Genomic DNA, 19,589 nt, shown 5'->3' with positions numbered 1-19,589 from the left:
ACCCAAGCTAAGTAGAAGTGGTTGGAGAACCTATCCAGTTACAACTACAATGCAATACGGTCCTTCTCTAATACAATACTCTTAATCACATTGTTTGAGTGATAGTTTGTTTCATGTCTACTATCCAATGTGATACTTATCTATATGATTCAATTGAATATGATTTGGAACAAACTTCCTAAGTCATATTCATATGCTTTGGCCAAAGACTTTCGAATCATATCTTAGAGTATTCTCCTTCCACCATGGAAGGTTAGAGATCCCTTGTTGTGCATTCATATGCCTACACGACTAGATAGCTTGACCCCAACAATGTCGTGGACATTCCAATGGAATGCCTTTAACATGATCAAAGATCAAGGACCTAACCATTAGACATCTATGATGCCTCAGGTCAAAGGACTACTTTGCATATTGCAACTCTCGAGTTCTTACATGACTTGTATGTTCGAACTCTCTTTTGATCGTTGTTCAGTGTACTCGATCACTCTTTTGAGCACCTATGTGTTTGCCTTAGTGTCCAACACTAAATGACTTGAGACTTGTCATACTCGCGCTTGAGTCGACATAACACATACTAACCTTAGCGGATTGTCAATGCCCAATTGGCAATCCTATGGCTAGGAACGTTTTAGGAATGAACATAAGAGAAAGGTCTCGTTAATCTAACTTACTTAAATCACTTATCTCTTAGATCAAATACATTCCTTGGATTCCCTTATTGCTTAAACACAAGATACAATAAATAGTGATTAACAATAAGCTTTGCCCTTCATTAAACATATAAAAGTTTAATACAATAAGTATTCCAAAAGCTATTACATCAAATGAGTGACTTTGTGGGCATACTTCCAACACGTGTGGAGCCGATGTGATGTGCACATGCGTAAAGGTTGCGGGGTCATGGCCAAAGAAACGGCTATATACAATTAAAAGTCATAGACTAATGGATGCGATCATACTAACTCACTTGCATCGGATCCTATCAGAACTCTAAAGTTAAGCGAGTCTGGGCGAGAGTTGTACTAGGATGGGTGACCTCCTGAGAAGTCCTCGTGTTGTATCCCCCTGCCTCTTTTTTATTTTTCGTAATTCTTTTTTGTGTATTTGTAAAGGTTTATTTGTGGCGCAAGTCGTTTATGACCGAGTCTCGTGCTTGGGAGATGAAAGAAAGGAATGGGAAAGACTAGTAATTCTATCTTTTAGAATTTCGAGGGATCGCCTTGATTAATTTTTCTTGCGAGATGAAAGAAATAGATGAGAAAGACTATTAATTCTATTTTTTAAATTTCGAGGGATGGTTTTGACTAATATTTTTGAATTTCATGCGAATGTTTGGAGCCGATGTGATTTGCACATGCGTAAAGGTTACGGGTTCATGGCCAAAGAAACGATTATATACAATTAAAAGTCATAGACTAAAGGATTCGATCATACCAACTCACATGCATCGGATCCCATCAGAACTCCGAAGTTAAGCAAGTTTGGGCGAGAGTAGTACTATGATGGGTGACCTCCTGGGAAGTCCTCGTGTTGCATCCCCCCATTTTTTTTATTCTTCGTAATTCGTTTTTGCGTATTAAGAGTGGCTTATTTGTGGCACGCGTCATTTAGAATTGAGTCCCGTGCTTGGGAAGAGATAAAAGAAATGAACGAGAAGGACTATTCATTCTATCTTTTTGAATTTCACGGATCGTCTTGATTAATGTTTCTTGGGAGATGAAAAAAACTATTAATTCTATATTTTAAATTTCATGCAAACGTTTGGAGCCGATGTGATTTACACATGCGTAAAGTCTACTGGGTCATGGCCAAAGAAACGGTTATATACAATTAAAAGTCATAGACTAACGGATGCGATCATACCAACTCACATGCACCGAATCTCATCAGAACTCCGAAGTTAAGCGAGTTTGGGTAAGAGTTGTACTAGGATGGGTAACCTCTTGGGAAGACCTCGTGTTGCATTCCCCTGCCTTTTTTTTATTCTTCGTAATTCTTTTCTTAGTATTTCTAGCTGCTTATTTATGGCACACATTGTTTATAACTGAGTCTCCTGCTTGGGGGATGAAAGAAAGGAATAGGAAAGACTATTAATTCTAATTTTTTGAATTTTGAGGTATTATCTTGATTAATATTTTTGAATTTCGTGCGAACGTTTGGAGCCGACGTGATTTGCACATGCGTAAAGGTTACAGGGTCATGGCCAAATAAACGGTTATATACAATTAAAAGTCACAGACTAACGGATACAATTATACCGACTCACATGCAACAGATCCCATAAGCACTCCGAAGTTAAGCGAGTTTTGGCAAGAGTTGTACTAGGATGGATGACCTCCTAGGAAGTCCTCGTGTTGCATCCCCCCGCCTCTTTTTTATTTTTCGTAATTCTTTTTTGTGTATTTCTAAAGGCTTATTTGTGGCGCAAGCCGTTTATGACCGAGTCTCCTGCTTGGGAGATGAAAGAAAGGAATGGCAAAACACTATCAATTCTATCTTTTTGAATATCAAGGTATCGTCATGATTGATGTTTCTTGGGAGATGAAAGAAATGGATGAGAATGACAGTTAATTGTATTTTTTTTATTTCGAGGGATGGTCTTGACTAATATTTTTCAATTTCGTGGGAATGTTTGGAGCCGATGTGATTTGCACATGCGTAAAGGTTACAGGATCATGGCCAAAGAAACGATTATATACAATTAAAAGTCATAGACTAACGGATTCGATCATACCAACTCACATGCATCGGATCCCATAAGTTAAGCGAGTTTGGGCGAGAGTAGTACTAGGATGGTTGACCTTCTGGGAAGTCATCGTGTTGCATCCCCCCGCCTCTTTTTTATTCTTCGTAATTCTTCTTTGCGTATTTCGAGCGGCTTATTTGTGGCGCGTGTCGTTTTTAACCTAGTCTAGTGCTTGGGAGATGAAAGAAAGGAATGGGAAAGGCTATTAATTCTATCTTTTTGAATTTCGAGGGATCATCCTAATTAATGTTTCTTGGGATTTGAAAGAAATAGACGAGAAAGACTATTACTTCAATTTTTTAAATTTCAAAGGATCGTATTTATTAATATTTTTGAATTTCGTGTGAACGTTTAGAGCCGATGTGATTTGCACATGCGTAAAGGTTGCTGGGTCATGGCCAAAAAAAATGGTTATATACAATTAAAAGTCATAGACTAATGGATGCGATCATAACGACTCACATGCATCAGATCCTATCAGAACTCTAAAGTTAAGCGAATTTGGGCAAGAGTAGTGCTAGGATGGGTGACCTCCTTGGAAATCCTCGTGTTGCATCCCCCCGCCTCTCTTTTATTCTTCGTAATTATGTTATGCGTATTTCTAGCTTCTTATTTGTGGCGCGCGTCGTTTGAAACCGAGTCTCGTTCTTGGGAGATGAAAGAAAGGAATGGGAAAGGCTATTAATTCTATCTTTTTGAATTTCGAGGGATCGTCTTGATTAATGTTTCTTGGGAGATGAAAGAAATAGATTAGAAACACAATTAATTCTAGTTTTTTAATTTCGAGGGATCTTCTTGATTAATATTTATGAATTTCTTGTGAACGTTTGGAGCCAATGTGATTTGCACATGCGTAAAGGTTACGGGGTCATGGCCAAATAAATAGTCATATACAATTAAAATTCAAAGACTAATGGACGCGATCATACCAACTGACCTGCACCGAATCCCATCAGAACTCCGAAGTTTAGCGTACTAGGATGGGTGACCTTCTAGGAAGTCCTCGTACTGCATCCCCCCGGCCCTTTTTTTTTCTTCGTTATTTATTTGTGGAGCGCGTTGTTTGTAACCGAGTCTCGTGCTTGGGGGATAAAACAAAGGAATGGGAAAGGCTATAAATTCTATCTTCCTGAATTTTGAGGGATCGTCTTGATTAGTAATTCTTGGGAGATGAAAGAAAGGAATGCGAAAGACTATCAATTCTATCTTTTTAAGTTGAGAGGGATCGTCTTGGTTAATATTTCTGGGGAGATGAAAGAAAGGAATGGGAAAGACTATCAATTCTATCATTTTGAATTTCGAGGGATCGTCTTGATTAATATTTCTTGGGAGATGAAAAAAAGGAATGTGAAAGACTATCAATTCTATCTTTTTGAATTTCGAGGGATCGTCTTGATTAATATTTTTTAGTTTTGTGCAAACATTTGGTGCCGATGTGATTTTCACATGCATAAAGGTTACGGGGTCATGGCCAAAGAAACGGTTATATACAACCAAAAGTCATAGACTGACGGATGCGGTCATACCAACTCACATGCATCGGATCCCATCAGAAATCTAGAGTTAAGTGAGTTTGGGCGAGATTAGTACTAGGATGGGCGACCTCCTGGGAAGTCCTATTTCAAGCGGTTTATTTGTGGCGCGCGTTGTTTATAACCGAATCTCATGCTTGGGAGATGAAAGAAAGGAATGGGAAAAACTATTAATTCTATCTTTTTGAATTTCAAGGGATCGTCTTCATTAATATTTATTGGGAGATGAAAGAAAGGAATGGGAAAGACTATCAATTCTATCTTTTTGAATTTCGAGGGATCGTCTCGATTAATATTTTTGAATTTCGTGTGAACGTTTAGAGCCGATGTGATTTGCACATGCGTAAAGGTTACGGGGTCATGGCCAAAGAAACGGTTATATACAATTACAAGTCGTAGACTAATGGATGCGATCATACCAACTCACATGGACCGGATCCTATTTGAACTCCAATGTTAAGCGAGTTTGGGTGGAGTGTAGTACTAGGATGGGTGACCTTTTGGGAAGTCCTCGTGTTGCATCTTCGAACGTCTTTTTTATTTTTCATAATTCTTTTTTTCGTTTTTTTAGCTGCTTATTTGTGCCGCACGTTGTTTATAACCGAGTCTCGTGCTTAGGAGATGAAAGAAAAGAATTGGAAAGGCTATTAATTCTATTTTTTTCAATTTCGTGGGATTGTCTTGATTATTATTTTTGAATTTCTTGCAATCTTTTTAGGCGGGTGTTATTTGCACATGTATTAAGGTTACGGGGTCATTGGCCAAAGAAGTGGATGCGATCATATCAACTCACATGCCCCGGATCTCATCGAAACTCCGAAATTAAGTGAGTTTGGGCGAGAGTAGTACTAGGATGGTTAACTTCCTGTTAAGTCCTCATGTTGCATCTCCCTACCTCTGTTTTATTTTTCATAATTGCGTATTTTTAGTGACTTATTTGTGACGCATGTCGTTTATAACTGAATCTCGTGCTTGGCCGATGAAAGAAAAGAATGGGAAGGACTATTAATTCTTCTTTTTTTTTTAATTTCGTGGGATCGTCTTGATTAATATTTTTTAAATTTTGTGTGATCATTTTGAGTCAGTGTGATTTGCACATGCATAAAGGTTACAGGGTCATTGTCAAAGAAATGGTTATATACAATTACAAGTCATACACTAAAAGATGCGATCAAAACAACTCACATGCACCATATCCCATCAAAACTCCGATGTTAAGCAAGTTTGGGCAAGAGTTATACTAGGATTTTTGACCTTTCGGGAAGTCCTCGTGTTGCATCCCCTACCTCTTTTTCTATTTTTCATAACTCCTTTTTGAGTATTTTTAGCAGCTTATTTGTGGTGGACATCGCTTATAACCGAGTCTCGTGCATTGGGATATGAAAGAAAAGAATGGGAAAGACTATTAATTCTATTTTTTGAATTTCTTGGGATCGTCTTGACTAATATTTTGTCATTTTGTGTGATCATTTTGAGCTGGTGATTTGCACATGCATAAAGGTTACGGCATCATGGCCAAAGAAATGGTTATATAAAATTACAAGTCATAGACTAATGGATGCGATCTTACCAACTCATATGCACCAGATCCCATCAGAACTCCAAAGTTAACCGACTTTGGGTGGAGAATAGTTCTATGATAGGTGACCTCCTGGGAAGTCCTTGTGTTACATCCCCTAACCTCTTTTTTATTTTTCATAATTCTTTTTTTTTGTATTTCTAGCATTTTATTTGTGGTTTGCGTCGTTTATAACCGAGTCTCATGCATGGGAGATGAAAGAAAAGAATGGGAAAGACTGTTGATTCAATTTTTTGATTTTTGTGGGATCGTATAGATTAATATTTTTGAATTTGTGTGATCATTTTGGGCCGTTGTGATTTGCACATGCATAAAGGTTACGCGGTCCTCTCCAAAGAAATGGTTATATAAAATTACAAGTCATAGACTAACGGATGCGATCATACCAACTCACATGCACCGGATCCCTTCAGAAGTTCGCCGTTAAGCGAGTTTGGGCAAGAGTGGGAAAGACTCTAAATTCCTATTTTTGAATTTCATGTGATCGTTTTGATTAATATTTTTTACTTTCGCTTGATCGTTTGGGGGCCGGTGTGATTTGCATGTGCCTAAGGTTGCAGGGTCATGGTTCAAAGAAATGGTTATATGTAATTACAAGTCATAGACTAATGGATGCGACCATATCAACTCACATGCACCGGATCCCATCAAAACTCCGAAGTCAAGCAAGTTTGGGCGAGAGTAGTACTAGGATGGTTAACCTCCTCATAAGTGTTCGTGTTGCATCCTCCCACCTCTTTTTTATTTTTCATAATTCTTTTTTGCGTATTTCTAGCGGTTTATTTGCGGTGCACGTCGTGGATAACCGAGTGTCATGCTTGGGAGGTATTTCTAGCGGCTTATTTGTGGTGCGCGTCGTTTATAACTGAGTCTCGTGCATGGGAGATGAAAGAAAAGAATGGGAAAGACTATTAATTCTATTTTTTTATTTTCGTGGGATCGTCTAGATTAATATTTTTGAATTTTTGTGAGCATTTTGGGCCGCTGTTATTTGCACATGCATAAAGGTTACGGAGTCTTGGCCAAAAAAATGGTTATACACAATTACAAGTCATAGACTAACGGATGCGATCATACCAATTCACATGCACCAGATTGATCGGATCATATTTATATATATTTTTACTTCGAATTCACTCGTCTTTTCTTAGTTAGTTCCTTATATTTTTGAGCTATTTACGTTATTTTTGTGTTTATAGGATTTGTTATGCAAAGAAAATAAAAATAGAACAAGTGAAATTTTATGTAATAAATTCGTCAAAAGCAAATTTAAATTACAATATTGCCAACCCATTGTGACGCTAAATGTAAACCAATATTTAAACTATATTTTTCATCCTTTTATATTTCTTTTCTTGTCTTGTCTAATTTAGTTAAAGCTTTAAGTATTTATGATACTTTTAATTTATTGTGTTTGTAGGAGAAGAAAGTGGAAAGCACTGAGAAATTAAATAGAAGAAGTGGAGAGACAGCGTGAGCAATAGAGAAAAGCAGAAAACGTGAAAGGGATCCAAGAGGGAGAGCTGCTTTGCAGCTGGAAAAGAAGGAATCCAAGGAGTCAAAAGCAGAGAACTTAGAAAATCAGAAAATAAAAGAAGGGGAACGCGGAAAGGAAAAGGGGGGGGGATTGGTGGAAGGCAGAGAGCTGCCTTTGGCAGCGAGACTGACAGTCCACAGAAGGAAAGAATAGGAGTTGCCTTTGGGCAGCAGGAGGAAGGCGCGCAAGTCAAAAAGGAGTGGTGACTGACGCGGGAGGAGGACTGACACGGGTAGGGGGAGAAGTGGAAGGCAGGAGGCTGCCAAAAGGAAAACGGAAAAAAATAATAGGGAGAGAGGACGTGGGGAAAAGAAGCTGCGGGGAAAGAAGCTGGAAAGAGTCAGTACGGGGAGAGAAGAAGAACGGGCAGCGTGAGAACAGGAAGGCAGGGAGAGAGCCAGCACAGAAGCAACACAGCTGCCTCTCTCGGTTTAATCTTTCTAAACTTCTATTTTATTTCTGTTTTAATAATGTGTAACTAATTTTATTTTGGCTAGAGGTTAATTCAAAGCCATGAATATATTTGTAATATGAATTGATTACCTTCAGTTGTGATTTCTGAGTTGTGATTTAATTTGCTTAACTGCTTGATAGATAACTTATTTTTGTATGTCGATTAAGGATGCATACTTAATTTACATGCATGAATTTGATGCTAGAATATAAGTGAATTTCACCTAATCGTTATGAACTTATTTTCACAAGTAGTAAAGGTTGCTAGTCACAATCACGTTAAGTAAATTCTTGGCAAGAGTATCATGCTTTTCATAGTTACGAATGCCTCGTCAATGCTTATAGTTTTCACAAAGTTTAATGATCTTTGATTGTATCTCTATTGTGCTTTTCACGTAGGGGACTTTTGAAGAATGTTTTGAATTGTTGTATGCGTTTTCCCGTCCAATTCAATAACTTAAGGAAAACTTGAAGATTAAAAAAGTGTTGTTCACGGTTAATCTGAAGTGTTGAGATTCACAACTTATTGAAAGAACAACTGAAAATCAATTTAGGTTGCATATGTGTCATGTGTAGAGAAGAACCCTCTAGCTAATCCATCACTTATCCTTTCACCTTAATTTCATGTTTTTGTCAATTCTGTAATTTAATTAAGTTTAATTTACTTTTCATCAAAACCAAACACCCATCCATTATTAAATTATATTATTTATTTAGTTTTCTTTATTGTTAGTCTTTTAATTTAATTTCCGTCCATTTCAGTTCCTAGTGTTTAATTTAATTGTGTTCATTATTTTGAGTCATTTTAAGTGTGTTTCAAGTTATTAGAGTTTTTAGCCTAGTTTTGTGTCCTTGAGTCTTATTTAATATTTTTAAGTTAATTTAATAGATTAGCAATCCCTCCTAATCCCCGGCCTAGAACGATACCCTACTTACATCTATACTACAATTGTCAAAAAGAGGGTTTAATTTTGTGCGCTTATATATTTCGCATCACAGATCCTTTCAGAAGTCCGAAGTTAAGTGTGTTTGGGCGAGAGTAGTACTAGGATGGGTGATCTCCTTGGTAGTCTTCGTGTTGCATCCTCCCACCTCTTTTTTTTTTTTTGCTTATTTCTAGCAGCTTATTTGTTGCGTGCATCGTTTATAACCGAGTCTCGTACTTGAGAGATGAAAGAAAAGAATGGGAAAGACTATAAATTCCTATTTTGGAATTTGATGTGATCGTCTTGATTAATATTTTTGAATGTTGCGTGATCGTTTGGGGGCCTATGTGATTTGCATGTGCCTAATGTTGCAGGGTCGTGGTTCAAAGAAATGGTTATGTACAATTACAAGTGATGGACTAACAGAAGAGATCATACCAGCTCATATGCCCCATATCCCATTAGAACTTCAAAGTTAAGCGAGTTTGGGCAAGAGTAGTACTAGGATGGCTAACCTCTTGGGAAGTCCTCATGTTGCATCGTGTTGCATTCCCCCGCCTCTTTTTAATTTTTCATAATTCTTTTGTGCGTCTTTCTAGTGTCTTATTTATGGCACGCGTCATTTAGAACCAAGTATCGTGCTTAGGATATGAAAGAAAAGCATGGAAAAGACTCTGATTTCCTATTTTTGAATTTTGTGTGATTGTTTTGATTAATATTTTTGAATTTTGCATGGTCGTTTGGGGGCCGATGTGATTTACGCATGCATAAGGTCGCAGAGTCATGGTTCATAGCAATGGTTATACACAATTACAAGTCATAGACTAACAGATGCGATCATACCAACTTACTTGCTTGTGTTGCCTTCTGGGAAGTGCTCGTGTTGGCTCCCCTACCTCTTTTTTATTTTTCATGATTCTTTTTTGCATATTTCTAGCGGCTTATTTGTGATGCAGGCCGTTTATAATTGAGTCTCATGCTTGGGAGATGAAAGAAGAGAATGGGAAAAACCACTAATTCCTATTTTTGAATTTCGTGTGATCGTTTTGATTAATATTTTTTTAATTTCGCGTGATCGTTTGGAGGCTGGTGTGATTTGCACATGCATAAGGTTACGGGGTCATGGTTAAAAGAAATGGTTATATATTATTACAGGTCATAGACTAACGGATGCGATCATACCAACTCACTTCCACCGGATCCCATCAGAACTCTGAAGTTAAGCATGTTTGGGAGAGAGAGTACTACTAGGATGGGTGACCTTCTGGGAAGTCTTCATGTTGCATCCTCCCACCTTTTTTTTTATTTTTCATAATTATTTTTTGCGTATATTTAGCAGCTTATTTGTGACGCGTGTCGTTTATGACTGAGTCTCGTGCTTGGGAGATAAAAGAAAAGAATGAGAAAAGTATTAATTCCTATTTTTTAATTTCGTGTGATTGTTTTGATTAATATTTTTGAATTTCGTGTGATTGTTTAGGGGCCGGTGTGATTTGCACATGTATAAGGTTACATGGCCATGGTTAAAAGAAATGGTTATATACATTTACATTTACAAGTCGTAGACTAACAAATGTGATCATACCAACTTATATGCATCGGATCCCAACAGAACTTCAAAGTTAATTAAGTTTGGGCGAGAGTAGTACTATGATGGGTGACTTCCTAGGAAGTCCTTGTGTTGCATTCCCCCACATCTTTTTTATTTTTTATTTTTCATAATCATTTTTTGCATATTTTTAGCGGCTTATTTGTGATGCCTATCATTTTAAACCATTTTTGAGTATTTTTAGCGGCTTATTTGTGACGTGCGTCGTTTATAACTGAGTCTCGTGCTTGGGAGACAAAAGAAAAGAATGGGAAAGACTATTAATTCCTATTTTTAAATTTCATGTGATCATTTTGATTAGTATTTTTGAATTTGGAGTGATTTATAACCGAGTCTCGTGCTTGGGAGATGAAATGAAAGAATGGAAAGACTATTTATTCCTATTTTTGAATTTCGTGTGATCGTTTTGATTAATATTTTTTATTTTCACCAGATCGTCTGGGGGCTGGTGTGATTTGCACATGCACAAGGTTACAAGGTCATGGTTAAAGGAAATGGTTATATACAATTATAACTCACAAACTAACTGTTGCGAAGTTAATCAAGTTTGGGCGAGAGTAGTTCTAGGATGAGTGACCTCTTGGGAAGTCATCGTGTTTCATTCTACCCACCTCTTTTTAATTAATCATCCGCATGTAGAAGTAGGACAGAGAAAGGCCGAGCAAAGTTTTGGATGGCTTGGGCAAAATTGCTAGTGTACTAGAGAATATGGTGGAGGGTCATGATTCTAAAATGCACAAGTTGGCTGATGGGTTGAAGGAGCAGGGCGAAAATGATGACCATAAGTTTGAGGGACAAGAGCTCAAAGAGATGGGGTTTTCAATTAGAGATCGGATTACCTTACCCTGTTTACGGATCTGGCAAAAGTGTGTGTGTTCGAGAACACTAGATGAAAGTGAAGATAGGTTCGAGTATGTGAGGACACTCCATGGAGATCGATCGTAGAGCTCATGACTTTTTTTTTATTGTAGAGCTCATGACTTAGATGTAGTTGCTTTTTATATTCTCTAGTTGAATTTTAAGAATTAACATTTGGATTTTGTTCTATTTTCTAGTTGGATTTTTAAGAATTTAACTTTGTTATGGAATTTTAATTTGGACTTTGTTATATTCCAAAAATCGTACTTTTTGGATGTATCTTCACATGATTTTCTTATTATCAAAGTTGTGGTTGTTTTATTTGCTTTGATTAATTATACGTGATATTGAATAAATGAAAATTAAAAAAAAGTTAAGTCCAATTTAGTCATGTACCAAATAGTCGACTGGATTTAAGTCCAATCCATGTTTCACCAAATAATGGAGTGGGATTCAAAGCCTAATCAATCCATGTCAATCCAATCTTATTATAAGGCTCAATCTCATCCAGCCCACCAAACGGACCCTCACGGGAGGCAAATCGGCCCGAATGGAAGGGCAAGCAAACTCAATCTGCTCCCCTCCATTGTCATCCCTAATTATACAAGTCGAGTTTTCTAAGATGAACCGTTCATGTAAAATTCAATTTGTATTTATCCCAATCTTCTTTCCTTTTTTTCTCAGATCATGCATGGAATATGCCTATATTCTAAATTCCAGATTTTAACATACGCAGCTGAAGAACAAATATAATATCTGATTCCTCAGTGTAAAAGATAGTAGCAAGACTAACAAACAGGAGAGGTTCAAAATACTAACAAAGTCTACTTCCATTAAAAAATAAAAATAAAAATTAACAAGTATATACATTATGTAGTTTACATGCACACCGGCACACGTACGTACGTACGTTAAAACTACTTTCTTACTGGAGTTGGAGGGAGCGTGATGTTATTTATGCCAAAAGTGCTGCCTCTTGATCTGCTCGAAAAAGATGAAGTAGTTGATGCCTTCTTACTCTTAGAAATGGTGGCCTTCGGAAGTGTGTACGATCTGTAAGAACCCAAGCCACCGCCATAGCTCTTGCTTCCTTTTAGTGCCTTTCTTTGATTATATGGAGACTTTTTCTTTGCAAGATCTTCAATGCTCTTTACCTTTGATAAACGTGTAAAGGATTGGCACTTGCCTTCAAAATACTTTGAAAGGCCTCTCCTGTACATGTATAATAAGAAATTTAGTAGAAAGTTAACAAAACCTTTTGAAAGAGAATATTCTAAACTATTCAGATATGGGAGGAGAGATTTAAATTTGGATTTCAGAGAGCGATTATACTATCCTAACCAGCTGATCTAATCTATATTCTGCCTACTTAATCAAATGTTTCATTCTTTCATGCATTTTGTGGAAAATGGAAGATTTTGGTACTAATTAAATTAGATGTTTCTTTTCTTTTTTCATAACACAATATAAACTTATGGAAATTTGGAAATATATACTAATATACCTGAATGCTAAAACTATCGAACATCCAAAACAATGCAAAAACTATCCAACATCCAAAACCTAAAACTAAATATCGTGTTATAAATTAATGGAAAAGAAAGTAGAAATATAGTCATGATGAGAATTGAGATGGGCTTTCTTTTTCTCTGTTCTTACTTGATGGGTAGCTGAGCCATGAGATCTGACAAGTCGAGCAACGATCCATGAGAATGAAAGGAAGAAGAACATGATGATGATGTTGATGGTGAAGATGCATCATCTACTAAGTCCGATGAAGATGTCGATGATCTATTCGAAATCGACGTCGAGAATGTTGTGTCGTACATATCATCATGATCATCATGATTTCCTTCCATGATCACCCAGCTATCTTCCCTTGTTGTGTAGTTGTCATAATTTGTGATCGAGCTTCCACCCAGAAGCATTTGTTCGTCACTACCTGCACCCACAGATTTTGAGGAAGAAAAAGAGGAGGACAAGAAGAAGAGCAAAAGAAACTTACGGATAATAATTTCGAAGAAGTTTCGTGTAAATGTAATTAAGCTAATTGGCACATTCTTTTGGGGAAGATATACATACAAAGGAAAATATAACACATGTACATAAAGAGTTATGTGGATTAGATTGCTTGCTTCCTATAAATGTGTATAACTATGACAGGCGATTACATGGAAATTCTATGATTTTTAGGTAAAGAAGCCACACATGCACTGGCTTTTAATCTAAAATATTGGAAAGGATGGTATTTCAGACTTGTTGTAAATAACGTATTTTCGTATAATAAAGTTTATAATCAGAATTGCACAATTTCTTAGTCTTCATTTGAAAATTATCTCTACAAAGAGTCATTCTAATCAATCATTGTTTATGCATCCAAATATAAAACAAATCGACAGTACGAATATCAAGTAACATATTCATGAACCGTCCATTTATTTGAAACATTTGAATGATCAATTGATCTCTTATTTAAATTTTGTGAATAAATGTTAAATGAAGATGAAAAAATTAAACTATTCTGATCGTAAAATTTATACCATAAAATACATTATTGGTAAAGAGTGGGACATGAATTCAAGTATTATTAAAAAAATAAACTAAAGAAGCAATTGACAATTTTTCTTACATTTTAAATTATGGGTGCAATTATGGACCACAGCTAATCTAGACATCATGCAAGAATCCATGCACTCGACTGTCTCCCAATTCTTTTTTTTTTAAATAAAATTAAAAAACTTGGTTTTTGAAATTATACCTAGGTTGTTTCCTTTTCATACATTGCCTTATCCTAAGATTCTTCATTATCTTCTCATACATGGTTTGAAATATTGACTTATAACTATGGTAACAAAAGAGGATAAGTTCTATATCCTTTAAGCCACCCATCCATCCACCCACCCACCCACGTAACTGAGTCACCATTAATTGGACAATAGTGTCTAATTTAATAATGCAATTTTCAATGATTGTAACTTCTAATAGTGGGTCAAAAATGAAGGTCGTTATAGATGTACCAACATTAGGACACATTGTTTGGATAGGTATGGACTTACTCCAACATATTCCCTAAACCTACTTCTTTATTAAGAGAAACAAAATTATATAAAATGGTTAAAAAAATTATAAATTTGGAGGACTTAAATACTCATTTCTGTTGCAGTTCTAATTAGGTTTAAAATGTAATTACGTAAATCCTAGAAAATCCTTATAGGATTCAATCATATCTTTTAGGTAGTATCATGTTTAAGTTGTAATACCTATTGAATAAAGAATTCTAATACTATAAATAGAGGCACAATGGGGTGAGATAATATAACATTAGAATGACACCAAATTCTCTCTCCCTCTTATTTGCCAAACTCCTCTCTCCCGCTTTATAATTTTTTAGTTAAATAGGCCTACAACATGTTATCAGCACGATCTTGTCTGATACTAAGGAACTGAAGGTTCATGGAGGAGGTTCTTGTACACATTTAAAGGCTCGGTTTAGTTTTCTGCTAATCAGGTTCTCCTAAAACACAAATGTGATATTTCATACACACTGCTGCGTGAAAATATTCCCCATCATTCATGAAGCCCCAAGTCTATTATTATTATTTTTTTACAATTATATATTGTATATATCTGCAATATATATGTTCATGCATACGCAATTGATATTTTCTATATAGATTTTTGTGAGTAAAAAAGCTGAAAGAAAATAAAAGCAAGAATTTTTGGGTTCTAAAAACCCTAAAACCCAAAAAAAAAAAAACAGAAAAAAAGAAGAAGAAAAGAATCACGTCGAGCCGTGCCTTGTTGGCCTGTAGCCAAGCACCGCTGAGCTGTGTCGCACCGAGCCTGCAGCTCGGGCCTGCACACCGCGACGACATCATTTTAACGTCTGGATTGGCTAGGGCTGTGTTTGGTTTAAAACAGTTTGGTTTTATGATAAAACTGAAACCGAACCGAAATTTCAGTTCAGTTCTTTTTTTTTTCGGTTTGGTTTTTTCGGTTTCGGTTTTTTCCAGTTCGGGTTTCGGTTGTTTCAGTTTTTTTTTTTTTTTTTTCAAAAAATGATGTTAATGGAAGGAGCTTACCTATCAACCTCCCAATTCTCATATATCAGAGAATTGAGAGCCTCAAAATCCTGAATATATTCAAGCATTTCAACTACTTATGATCAAGCAGATCGAATTCAAATTTTCAAAACTTAAGCAAATACAAAAACATATATACTTCAAGGAAATGTACAGGATTCAAAATTCTAAAACTTTAAAATTTGCAAAATCATGAAATAATTCAACAAATTAACTGATGCAGATCGAAACAAAAAAAAAAGCAAATGGGTTCGTCTAAATGCCATAATCGGACTCCAATATTGCATGCCCAGTGTCCACATTCAAATTCATAGTCAAGTCCACAATAGATCTAGAAAATTCCAAAACATATTCAGAGAAAAATACAAACTTTTCCACCTTAAATTACATAAATTTCAAATGGGTAACCATAAAATTAAAAACCCATAAACTAAAAAATAAATAAAACCCACAACCTTTGCTGCAGCGATATCGCAATGATTGTCGCAAGCTCTTACAATTCCTCTTTTCGTCGGGTCTCGAAAGGGGCGAGGGAAAATCATTGTTTGGAATAAAGAATCCGCGAGGAGGACAAGAGAAGACTAGAGAGAGAGTGATTTGGAGGAAGAGAGGAAGGAGAGGGAGAAAGAGAGAGAGACTGAGGAAGCAGCAGCGGGGAGAGAGAGCGAGTGTTTGAGAGAGTGGGACACTGAGATGGCTAGGGTTTTAAGCTTAAGAAATTCTATAAAGCATTCAATATCAGAAACCTATAAATAACATACTGGTACAATTATAACAACACAAAGCTTACAGTCAAGTTGGCTTGCAGCACCTAAGGGTTTTTATGCTTAAGAAATTTTATAAAGCATTCAATATAAGAAACCTATAAATAACATACTAGTACAATTATAACAACACAAAGACTAAAGTCAAGTTGGCTTGCAGCACCTAAGGGTTTTTAAGCTTAAGAAATTTTATAAAGCATTCAATATAAGAAACCTATAAATAACATACTGGTAAATTATAACAACACAAAGACTACAGTCAAGTTGGCTTGCAGCACCTAAACCCAACCTGCAGGTCAGGGGTTCAAACCCTTACGCTAACTTGTTTTTTAGAATTTATATATATATTTTTGTTCGGTTCGGTTTGGTTTAGTTTTCGATTTTTTTCGGTTTTCATTTATTTGACCCCACCCCTAATCATGGCAGCATCCCTCTAGCTTTCCTGAGCGCGTGCCACAGAGCATGCTTGATGCTTGGGTCCCTCTCTGATTAGCTTGAAGCCCTCGGCCCATGTTCCAGTAGCAAGCCTGCAGCTTTTCGCGATCCCACGTATAGCCTTCTGTGATATTGGGCGTTTGTTTTTCCTCAGCCCGTGACTAAGCAAGCCTGCGGCTTACTTTGCAGAATATTGGGCTGCTTGCAGTAACCTGCACTGAGCCCACAATGCCTAGCCTTTGCTCCACACCGTGCCTTGACAACAGCCTACAATCCTTTTTTTTTTTTTGTTTTTTACCAAAGCCTAATGTTGTTGGCCCTCGTTGCTTCTTAACCGCATGCAATTATTTTGGGGTGTCCTCAACTAAAGCCTTATCAGGTCATATTTTCTTAATTGCATGGCCCGAAGCCTACCAAAGCTAATATGATTATTTTTTCTTTCACGATCGATTCTATATGGTCTCGATTTATTGAATATTAATTTAAGTGACCAACAATTTATTAATTCGACAAAAGTCTAAAATTATTGGCCCGCATTCCACTTTTTGGAATTACAATTCAATATTTTAGGCTTATTATATTAACACCCTACAAATTATTGAATAAACCACATATACTTAATACACCCTACATTTGCTTTTTCACTTAAAATTTATCTTAATACACCCAACTTACCTCCCTGTAATCCCACACCCCACATTCTCAATATACACCTTATATTTTCTACATACACCCCCACATTTTCTATACACCCCACATTTCTCAAATCTTTTAACATTCATTTTTAATTTTCAGGGACTGAATCTAAACATTTGAATGTTTAGTTTGCCGAATGATTTCAAATCATCTGAACGTTTAGTTTGCCAAATGATTTGAAAAATGTTTAGATTCATTTGAACTTTTTCAATAATGGAGAGAAAAAAGGTAAGAGTTTTATGGGATTGGTGCAATGGTAATGTTCTGGATGGTTTGTCTAGAAAGAAATACCAAGATGTTTAAGCAGAAATTTGGAGACTGAATTAAAAAATAAAGGATAAGTATTGGGAATTGTTTTGGGTCTCGGTTTCTAATGACTTAAAGAATGCCCTTTCTTGTTGAATGTGAACATTTTCTTCAATTTCTCTTGACTAGAGGGTTATGTGTCTTTTAATTGCATTTTGTATTCTTTGACACATCTTTGAGGTAGAATACTGGTTCAAAGTGTCTCTACTCATTCATACTATTTGTTTTGGCAAGCATCAGAAAAAGTGTAACCTTTTGGAAGCTTCAAATTTCTGCCTCAAGTCAGCAATCTCAGCCTCAGCAGCAGCTAGCCTTTGTTGAGAAATGGCCTCAGCTTCATTTGCTGTCTTAACTGGTAATTCCAAGTTTGCGTTCATCAAGAGAGGACTTCAAACTTTGAACACGAGCCCATGCCCTGCATTCTAAATCTCTAGATTCCAAGACATCCATGTGAATAGAAAAGAACCACATGCTAAGAACATATTACATTTGCACAACGAAACCAACACATGACAAGAAAACCAGCTGTTTTTGTATAATCACATTAATTTACGGAACACAATTAATATAGTTGAGTTATAACACTACTGAATGCAAGTGAACTAGAACATGAGATCTCAAAAATTCAGTTGTAAATAACTAAGTAAAACCCCTGCTGCACACTTTACAAAATTTGTATTGATTTAGTTAATAAAACAGAAACGATTTAATACCAGAAAATAGAAGCACATGTTGAAAAGCCTTTGATACACTGAGAAGATGGTTCAAGTGTCATTCTTTGCACAATATGCAAAATTGAAGTTGTGAATAACTAAATAACCAAAAACCAATAAATGTGCCTCACCTTGAATCAATCAACTCATTTCTATACATTTCCAAGATTAGATTTAACTCTAGTCACTTTCCTTTAAATCTTGGACCTACACCAAATAAATGAGGGAAATGAAAAATTGATCTAAACAAATTACATGAGAGTGAAAAAGTACAAAGCAAATTTATAATTTGAGAGCCACAGATATTTAATACTATATGAATAGATGCAACTCAATTTCATGTGTGTGGCTGTCTAACATTCAATTGAAATAGATTCCTATAGTTGCTACCTTTTTTTCTTAAGGGTGGCCACAGAAAATGTTGCCTTGCTTAATTGCTAAATTTTTCTCTTTGGGATGACAAGACGGGATTTCCCAGACATATGCTGCCATTCATATATTCAGGAACCAGGTCTCCATCTTTCTAATGCAAAAAACATAAAAGAAACAACAAATTTGATGGGGATTGGCCCCAAATGATTCCATTAGACTTTCAAAATTACCTTCTCTCAATCCATGTGGAAGATACATCGATTTCGTGTTCCACTTGTCAAAAATAATTTTTCTCAATCAACATGTTTGTAGTTTCATTGGTTAGGATTTCGTTCAACAATAGAGGGTGAGAGGGGTTTTGATAGTTGAAGAAGAGAAATAATACGCTAAAAGTGATTTGGGATGTATTTAGATATTTTTTATTTTTTTAACCTAAGAAGGACAAAATTGTCATTGCGTAGTGAGGTAAATAAGTGATTTAATATAAAATTTTAATGTGGGGTGCATTCAACATTTTGTGAGGTACTAATATAAAAAGCCATACTTTATTTGTTTTCTTTGAACCATTGACCTCTTTTTGTAGTCCCAAAGCTACTCACACTTGAGTTTGTGAAGCAGCTACAAATTCACCACATTTAAATTGGATATTGTATTCTGAGTTCTTGCTGGTACCCCTTTTTATGAACCCGAAGTTCATAATAAACTTGAACCTATAGTTTCGAACTTTGTGCCTTTGAAAACGCGAATTTTCAATCAAAACATATATTATGAAACCTGAATTTTTGCATGATAAATTAAACCAATACAGGTCTATAGAATCTCGAATGCTCTAATTATATGTTTATCAATCTTTGATTTTCCATAAGACTAACCATGATCTTGTTCCCTTCATTGTTGTGACAAGTTGAACTTGAATAAACTCGACTGTACCATTCTGGAAGTATTCGAAGAAACTCCTTGAAGTGGGTTCAAGACGTG

General features: G+C 36.0%; 1 protein-coding gene, 3 non-coding genes and 10 pseudogenes across 4 annotated transcripts; 13 read left to right on the top strand and 1 right to left on the bottom strand.

Moving 5' to 3' along the window:
• Positions 1-948: 948 nt before the first annotated feature.
• On the top strand, positions 949-1,067 carry LOC139198479 (5S ribosomal RNA). The gene has a single exon (XR_011584013.1). It is a non-coding gene; the product is annotated as a 5S ribosomal RNA (ribosomal RNA).
• A 356-nt stretch (positions 1,068-1,423) lies between these two features.
• Positions 1,424-1,542, top strand: LOC139198494 (5S ribosomal RNA). Its single transcript, XR_011584022.1, has one exon. It is a non-coding gene; the product is annotated as a 5S ribosomal RNA (ribosomal RNA).
• A 310-nt stretch (positions 1,543-1,852) lies between these two features.
• On the top strand, positions 1,853-1,971 carry LOC139198495 (5S ribosomal RNA). The gene has a single exon (XR_011584023.1). It is a non-coding gene; the product is annotated as a 5S ribosomal RNA (ribosomal RNA).
• A 276-nt stretch (positions 1,972-2,247) lies between these two features.
• On the top strand, positions 2,248-2,366 carry LOC139198483 (5S ribosomal RNA; annotated as a pseudogene).
• Positions 2,367-3,189: 823 nt separating this feature from the next.
• LOC139198481 (5S ribosomal RNA) lies at positions 3,190-3,308 on the top strand (annotated as a pseudogene).
• Positions 3,309-4,261: 953 nt separating this feature from the next.
• Positions 4,262-4,377, top strand: LOC114819320 (5S ribosomal RNA; annotated as a pseudogene).
• A 309-nt stretch (positions 4,378-4,686) lies between these two features.
• On the top strand, positions 4,687-4,806 carry LOC114819325 (5S ribosomal RNA; annotated as a pseudogene).
• Positions 4,807-5,052: 246 nt separating this feature from the next.
• Positions 5,053-5,171, top strand: LOC114819330 (5S ribosomal RNA; annotated as a pseudogene).
• Positions 5,172-5,837: 666 nt separating this feature from the next.
• LOC114819333 (5S ribosomal RNA) lies at positions 5,838-5,957 on the top strand (annotated as a pseudogene).
• Positions 5,958-6,470: 513 nt separating this feature from the next.
• Positions 6,471-6,589, top strand: LOC114819326 (5S ribosomal RNA; annotated as a pseudogene).
• A 2,611-nt stretch (positions 6,590-9,200) lies between these two features.
• Positions 9,201-9,319, top strand: LOC114819331 (5S ribosomal RNA; annotated as a pseudogene).
• A 625-nt stretch (positions 9,320-9,944) lies between these two features.
• LOC114819327 (5S ribosomal RNA) lies at positions 9,945-10,065 on the top strand (annotated as a pseudogene).
• Positions 10,066-10,347: 282 nt separating this feature from the next.
• Positions 10,348-10,466, top strand: LOC114819322 (5S ribosomal RNA; annotated as a pseudogene).
• Positions 10,467-12,055: 1,589 nt separating this feature from the next.
• LOC103450653 (protein OXIDATIVE STRESS 3-like) lies at positions 12,056-13,370 on the bottom strand. The gene is made up of 3 exons (XM_017336158.3): positions 13,249-13,370; positions 12,903-13,185; positions 12,056-12,455 (listed from the first exon to the last, which is right to left on the bottom strand). The coding sequence occupies exons 2-3, from the start codon at positions 13,169-13,171 to the stop codon at positions 12,161-12,163; spliced, it is 564 nt and encodes a 187-aa protein (XP_017191647.3). The 5' UTR covers positions 13,172-13,185; positions 13,249-13,370; the 3' UTR covers positions 12,056-12,160.
• Between the last annotated feature and the right edge of the window lie 6,219 nt (positions 13,371-19,589).

This window comes from Malus domestica, chromosome 08 (genome assembly GCF_042453785.1).
Source record: "Malus domestica chromosome 08, GDT2T_hap1".
Lineage (NCBI taxonomy): Eukaryota > Viridiplantae > Streptophyta > Magnoliopsida > Rosales > Rosaceae > Malus > Malus domestica.
The sequence above is the reverse complement of the archived record's forward strand: the minus strand, read 5'-3'. Positions and strand labels throughout refer to the sequence as shown.

Coding starts and splice junctions, on each gene's coding strand:
- LOC103450653 (XM_017336158.3), bottom strand. CDS start 13,171: ATGCTTCTGGGTGGAAGCTCGATCACAAATTATGACAACTACACAACA. Junction 12,456..12,902: donor ATGGCTCAGCTACCCATCAA/GTAAGAACAGAG, acceptor ATACATGTACAG/GAGAGGCCTTTCAAAGTATT.